Source organism: Micromesistius poutassou (genome assembly GCF_964030765.1).
Source record: "Micromesistius poutassou genome assembly, chromosome: 15".
In the NCBI taxonomy this organism is placed as follows: domain Eukaryota; kingdom Metazoa; phylum Chordata; class Actinopteri; order Gadiformes; family Gadidae; genus Micromesistius; species Micromesistius poutassou.
In genome coordinates this window covers 7,198,120-7,206,272 of record NC_140285.1, presented here as the reverse complement: position 1 = coordinate 7,206,272, position 8,153 = coordinate 7,198,120, and the positions used below count along the sequence as shown (strand labels likewise).

At 40.9% G+C, this 8,153-nt stretch overlaps 1 protein-coding gene across 1 annotated transcript; it reads left to right on the top strand.

Moving 5' to 3' along the window:
• Positions 1-2,398: 2,398 nt before the first annotated feature.
• alx3 (ALX homeobox 3) lies at positions 2,399-7,561 on the top strand (the record flags this gene model as incomplete). The annotated part of the gene is made up of 4 exons (XM_084480069.1): positions 2,399-2,747; positions 5,375-5,643; positions 6,129-6,254; positions 7,172-7,561. 4 exons carry the CDS (start codon positions 2,399-2,401, stop codon positions 7,559-7,561), a joined length of 1,134 nt encoding a protein of 377 aa, XP_084336195.1.
• Positions 7,562-8,153: the final 592 nt, after the last annotated feature.

Sequence of the window (8,153 nt, the reverse complement as noted above, 5' to 3'; positions counted from 1 at the left end):
CCACTAAATCTCATTCATCTGTATTATACATTATATCTTTGACAGTGTGTGTGTGAGACAACACAATTCCCCTATTGTCAAAATCATGTACAAGTACTTTATCTTACCGAGAGAGGTAATTCAAATATAATGCTACAGAACTTTAACCTTAGTGATCCTTGTGCTCTCCTGCCAAACGACACTTTAGGTTTTAACAAGTCAAATGGAATCAAATGAGGTTGTGTGCCCCCGCCCAGAGCAAATGGCTTCGTGTTTATACACTTGTCCCTCAGCTGGGCAGCAGTCAGGCTCAGCTTTTCAAAAGATTGTCAGATGTACTCAGAATCAACGTTACCATATCCAAACTCTGTAAGTGCACGTTGTTTAGACGTGGCCTAACCAGATTTTAGATAACTTGTCAATATCAACAGTCCTCAGAGGCAGCCTTTAATCTTACTGCTTTGTAGAGCTCCACAATATAGAGTTTTGAATATTAACACACGCACGCACGCACGCACGCACGCACGCACACACACACACACACACACACACACACACACACACACACACACACACACACACACACACACACACACATATATTATATATATATTTATATATATGTATTTATATATTTTTATACTTTTTTGCATATACATGCAATATATATTGCATATATATGCAAATATATATAAATAAATATATAAATATATAGGCCTATTTATACATAACGATATATATGTAGGCCTAGTTGTGTTTTTTTGTAAAGACTGCAAATGCTCTATAAAGCAGCAGCTTCCTCTGAGGACTGTTGATAAGTTTATCTAATAGCTCTATATATATCATTTACTTTAGTGCATATTGTAATTATTTACACATCTAAATAATAGAGGAAACTCTAAGTAAGCTCCCTAATACTTATTTGAAAACAATAACATGCATAACAATAGGCCTATATTTTAATAGTTGGCCTACTTTAAAATAGGCTACTATATTAAGATATGTGAAGGGGCGCACACGTTGGTGAAGAGTGTCGCATGTATTTCAACGTATCGAGACTATACTTGCAGTAGCCCATTATAAGCCTGTTAATTTAGACTAAGCGCTCTTTTTATTTAGGAATATTTTAGGCTCGGCTTTTTACTCTGCAATCGTGGAGCCACGATTGTCAAGAAGTTGTATTAAATAAACTGTTATATCCATTATTTTGAAACGCATATTATCATAAGATTATCAATCTATTTAAGCCGAAAGCAATCCACGCATTGGCCGTTGAGTTAGAAATGTAGCCCTAATTGTATTTGAAGAGTAGGCCTAGGCCTTTTTTTCTAAATTTGGTTGGCATTAAAAAGAAGAATAAAACGCCCCACATTTAATGTTGGTTGGATCAGGTGGGATCTTGTTCATTTCTATTATCACTTGGCGTAGCCTAATTTTGCATCGCCTTAAAATTTCCCATTTGGATTATTCGCAAATGTAGGATTATTTATAGCACCTCACGGCCTGTTATTAAATTAAACCGAGAATACCGAATTATTTTAAGCGTGTTTCACCAAACAGGGGGGCTTCCACCTTAAACCCGCATCTTGTTTCCGATGCGTAATTCAACACTGTAGGCCTACTGCCAGTGCTTGAACATTTAGTATTTTTCTATTATAAGTGTATGCATTATAATTCGCAGGATTATTAAAAGGATCGAACGATGTGGAGAAAGCTATTAAAAGTTGCCGGGTCTGTACAAAATAGTTAAAACGCTACCAAATAGCCTTAAGTAAAAGCTATAGACCAGTTTTTTCTTTAAATAAAATGACATCTTGCAATTATTCCTTTATAAATACTGATATATTCTACTGAGAAGTTTCTATAAAGAATACAAAATGTTTAGGCCTATTTGAGCTAAGTTAAGTGGAATGGGAAAATAGGCTATAGTTATATATGCATAACTCCCATTGTATTTTCATAACAATATAATTAAACATCACACACATTTATGTGTGTGGTGGACGTTTTGAATCTCCTAAAATCCATCAGAAACACGGGCTATAATTCGCTCATCTTTTGTTGCGTAAAACCTTTTTCTTGGCACGCGTAAAATCGCCTCTCGCCCCCACTGTCAACATTGTTTCTGTGAATATCGCCGTGTACGAAATTGGAATTAAATGGTTAATTGGATGGACACAAACCACACGTGATTGAATTTTTAGCGGATTATATCAGACTGCTGTCAACCACCCTCCCCCCCCCGCGCCCCCCACCCCAACCACCCTCTCGACTCCCAGTTTCACGGGTCTTTGTTTCTGATCTGCTAAATCCCACCCACTTGACATGATGAAACAGAGGAGGAAAAAAACATTGCGGAGCCCTCACTCAGGCGCCTTCACTATAGGATCCCGGTCATTACTTGATGCTGGACCGTGAGATGGAGACAGAAAGTTGTTTGTCTTTCTGTTCCCAGGCAAGCAGAACAACTCCAGAATCGTCCCCGGGACTCGAGCACAGTTCGAGCTCCTTCCTTCCCTGTGATGAGCTTCAGAAGACGTCCCACGCTCCTCATCCGCATCGTCTCAGCCTGCGCGCGGATTTTTACAGTTCCTCCATGGGGAGGTTTAGCGACGCGGCGGCGGACTTTACGCACGGCGCCGCCGCGGCAAACCCTCACCGCGCGTCGCCTTCCAAACACAGCAACAAGTTCTCGGACAGCATAAATCCAGACCGAAAGGGGATAGCGATAAGTGGGAAGACGGCGTTCTATGAGATAAACTCCGAAGGTAGGGATCCTTTAATGTACATAAGACAATCATTTTAATTCTGACAAATAGTAATCTAAAAATAATAATAATAACAATAACGATAAGAATAATGATGATAATAATAACAATCATAATCATGATATAGCTTTATTTCAAACCTTGACATTTAATGAACCCTTAAACAACACGTCAACCATGCCTTGAAAAGCGTGCAAGAATCCGGTAGGTCTGCATTAAATTAATACAAAGGCAGATTAATATACATAAAACACCGTTCATTCATGGTGGCAGCAAAATATGACAGAAAATTTAGCTTATGGACACATCTGTAGCTTAAAACAAAAGTTAAAACCAAAAATTAAATCCCTCATTCAGTAAAAGTTGTGTTTCGCCGTCGTTCATAAGAAAAATCCTTCACACTTCATCAGACTTCATCAATGTAATTGTGTGTATGATTGATTCAATATCCTGGGGGAGATTCTTCAAACAAAGGATACAGATTTAGCCCTATTCTCGTATTTATTAGTGTAATCTTTTGTGTGAATCAGCAGAGGAAAGGATATTATTTGTGTATACAGGCTGTGTGTGTACTGATGTTTAGAAAAATATACACAATAATTATTTGGGTTATCGTTGAAGACAGCCAATTACTTTTTTTTTCTTTTCTTTTTTTTAAACTCTTTTCATAGTCATTATTTTTATTTCAGGCTTTCTTTCTTTCTATTAACTAATTTTTTTGTTTCTTTCGTTCTTTGCTATTAAGAACACCTCTAAATAATTTTGTGGTTGTTTATTTGTCCTCTGGATTCACCTGGAATGCTCAATGTGTCAATAACCTCTAGATTGATTTTAATTTAATAATTATGTGTTCATTTATTATTATTAATGATTCATTTATTATAAATAATTTAATTTTTTTTTTTACAACTATTGATTATACCGTGACCCTTTACCTATACAATACAATACCATTTAAAACAACCCATACATTTTAAACTATAGGGTCAACCTAATTTTGGTTTATTAACAGGGATTTTGCTGTTATTATCAAAGGCGTGGGCGTTTTCGAATAAAACATTTAGAACCAGTAAAAAGGTAAATTATACAATCAAAACAACAACAACGTACCGCTTGTTTACCAACAGACATCAGTCCACTTATAAACACGTCTTGTCTCAAAATCGAAACTTTTTATCAAAAACGAGAGGCCACAAAAGAGGCCTGAATTCTTGCCATGATGTCAGTGCACCAGAATCGCTCCTTTGTTTTCCTTCAACCCATTCCTCTGAGCACTTTCCCTTCTTCCGTACACACAATACTGGGCATTTTGCACCAATATCACATTACACTGGCAGCAGGGAGAGCGGATGGGAGTGCATGGGTTTGGACGGAGAGAGCGAGCGCAGACGGCCACTCTCAATGAAGCATATATACAATCTCCCGTTTGATTCCTCTTGGAATGGATACATAGGAATTAATGATTCAGTAAAAAGTCTCTTCAACGATATTTAATTGAAGGACTGGGTAATCTCAAATGCCCCATGTGATTGCATGCAGCGGGATCGATGTGAGTGTGTTCGTGCATGTGTGTGTGCGTGCGCACGTGCGTCTGTATGCGTGCGTGCGTGCGTGCGTGCTTACGTATGTGCGTGCGTTTCTGCGTGTGCATGTGTGTGTGTGTGTGTGTGTGTGTGTGTGTCTGCGTTTGTATGTGCGTGTGTGTGCGTGTATGTGTGCATGTGAAGGGGGGTACGGTGGTTAGACGTAATGAACATAGACATCAACATCCAAACACTGCAGGAGGGGAACAGCCCTTTTCATGGTCTGTTAGAATTAAGGAAAATACTCCATGCTAGATTTCCTGTTGCTGCTCCACAGACTGCTCCACCTCCATTATAGTTCCCAATGTTCATTTCCAATTTAGCCAGACACGTCACATGTTTTGTATGATATCTGTATAGATGGATCTCAAATCATATTTGATGGACGTGTTTGATTTGTTGTATTTACCCCAAGAAATATTTTCATATGACATATGACACTTGAAATGTCCAGGTGGCATGCATATGTTAAAGTAATGATCCCAAAAGATATGTTTTATTTTCAAAGCCAGTCCACATATCTGCCAGACTCGTTTTGTAGTCCTCGGTTTGTGGCTTCATTTGAAGGCCTTCTCTATGAGCTGTGAAATAAAATACGCCATACTTAATGAAAAGATTTGAGTTATATCCTATGCCTTTTGCTAATGCCATTAAACACACACCTTGGTTAAAAAAAACCACAATGTTTTTTTAAATTTGTGGGAAATGTTAACTTCATGGCTTGTGAAACCATTATCAATAAATCATCAAAGCATGGTTAAATTTGAGCATTGATGGTCTTATCCGGGGAGACCTCATTTAACACTAGGCTGAAGTCATAATATCAAGGGTAATACAAACATTTGTAATCTACTACTATGCATCTATCTATTTTGCATAGTTGTAGACGTTGTAATGCAAATTAAGTGAGATAACTAATATGATTTAAATTAAATACAATTTACAAAATTATTACTTTTTTAAAACTGTTCACAGCCTTCATTAGTTAAGTATTAATTTATCCTTACACGCATCTGTTTCATATCTTTATCCCCTGCGTCTCAGACAAGACCTCCCCCAAAACCATGGGCTACGCTGGGATTGGCTCAGACTACTGTGCCAAACTGAAGGACCAAACCGGTGCAATGCAGGGGGACTCCATCGCCGACTCCATCGACCTATCGGGCAAAAATAAGAAGAGACGCAACCGCACCACCTTCAGCACCTTCCAGCTGGAGGAGCTGGAGAAGGTGTTCCAGAAGACCCACTACCCAGATGTGTATGCCCGGGAACAGCTGGCCCTGAGGACCGAGCTCACAGAGGCCCGAGTACAGGTAATACATGCCAGGGTGTCACCTGACCACCAGTTACAGTACTTTATGTATTTTCTACAGTCTAACCTTGCAAATAATCATACCACTTACATCCTTATATTAATGTTATCCCAGTACTGCATTTATTATGACTGCATGTACTGGTATTTATTATCACAGACATATTCTAACTTCCAATTACAAAGTAGAACATCAAAGTATATGCATTTACACAAATATGACCCAACTATTTGTGTGTATGTGTCTAGTAATATTTGTGTAGTTTGTGTAGTTTGTCCTGCTTTCTACTCATTGAAATACCCCAAGCTCCATAGCGCTGCCTTCATATGACCTTTATAAAACCTCAACAACACAACTGAGGTAGAGTGACTAGTTTGCCAAATGGTTTCCAAGTACGACCCATCGTGTTTCCTGGTACTGGGAGCCCTCTCTGTGTCGGGGCAGACGGCCAGACGGCCTGTTAACCCGACTGTTTGTCTCGCTAGGTGTGGTTCCAGAACCGCAGGGCCAAGTGGAGGAAACGAGAGCGCTACGGAAAGATCCAGGAGGTGCGCAACCACTTTACTGCTTCATACGATATCTCTCTGCTCCCCCGCCATGACACATATCAGGTACACACTGACGCACACTGACACATGGGCACATACCAGGTACACACTGACCCTACTGACACACGGGTACATACCAGGTACATACTGACGCCCACTGACAGACGGGCACATACCAGGTACACACTGACCCTACTGACACATGGGTACATACCAGGTACACACTGACACACTGACACATGGGTACATACCAGGTACATACTGACCCTTACTGACAAATGGGTACATATAAGGTACATACTGACACAAGGGTACATACCAGGTACACACTGACCCTACCGACACACGGGTACATACCAGGTACACACTGACACATTGGCACACACACTGCACTGACAAATGCTGCATACTTAGACATACTGAGATATACTGACACATTGGCACATACCAGGTACACACCCTGTACTGACAGATATTGGTTCATACTGGTACATACTGAGACATACTGATATATATTGAAACATGTTGACAACTGACCATTACTGATACAGGCTGACATATACCAGGTACATACTGACACAAACTGACACATATTGGTACATTCACATACTAGTGATATATACCAGGTACATACTGCCACATACTGAGGGATATACTGGTACATTCTGAAACATACTGGTACCAGTACATAACGACACATACTGTTACATTCATACTGATACATATTAGTGCATACTGACACATAATAACACATAATCGGTCCACAGTGGTAAACACTCAATTCAAGGTACACACGCAAACACAAAGTAACACATACTGTTACAAACTGACCCGTAGGTGAACACATACCAGGGACATTCTGAGACACAGAGATACAGAGATAGATACCATCTTCTTGTACATTCTGTGATGTAACAAATGTTTTTGTCGCCACATCATTTTGTTGATGTCCTGGTGACCGTGTCCTGTCCCGTGTACAGATGCAGAGCAACCTGTGGCCAGGCGTCCCGTCAACAGGAGGCGGGGTCCCAAACGGGGGCTGCGTCCTGGGCGCCGAATCCATGGCCTCGTCCTGCATGAGCCCCTACTCCCATCCCCACGGCAACCTGCCCGGCTTCATGGGCATGCCGGCGTCCCCCGGCCACCCCCACACACACCACCCCCACCACCATCACCACCACCCCCACCACCACCACCACCCCCCACACCACCCGGGCATCAACGGCCTCTACTCGCTCCACAGCTTCCCCGGGGGCCTGGGCCCCCCTGGCTTCGAGCCAGGCCCGGAGATGGAGTACAAGCCCACGGGCCTGGTGGCCCTGCGCATGAAGGCCAAGGAGCCAGGTAGCCTGCTCTCCTGGCCGACATGACAACCACAGTGCCAGGTGTCATTCACGCCGTGACTGAGCCCTTCTCCGCCCAAGCGTCCATAGCCATTCAAGTTCGTTCACATTCATAGCCAATCAGTGAGTGTACAGGTCAAAGTTGTACTAGTTGTACTACAAGTGAATTTACTCTTTTCCTCTCTGTTGTAACATATATGTTAGCCATCCTCGAGACCTTTGACCGCAATGGGCCAAACGCTCTTTGGACGTTACAGCTGTTTCTATTAACATGGAAGACAGTGTTTTCAAGGAATTTAATTTCAACGTTTATTTTGTTTTACCCAGATTTGCCATTCCTTGCTGCTTCCAAATAGAGCACAGGGGTGTTATTTAAACATTTACAATTGTTTATTACCAGTATACTCATGAATAAATGTTTGTTATACTTTATAATGTGTCGTGAAATAAAGGATTTGATACATATTGTCACATTATATACATAAACGTTTATTTGCTTGAAAAGAGTTTGTTAGGCCACAACTGTAGTTGTGAGGCAACTGTGGTTATTGGTAAGCTGTGTGTTTGTGTGTGTGTTTGTGTGTGTGTGTGTGTGTGTGTTTGTGTGTGTGTGTGTGTG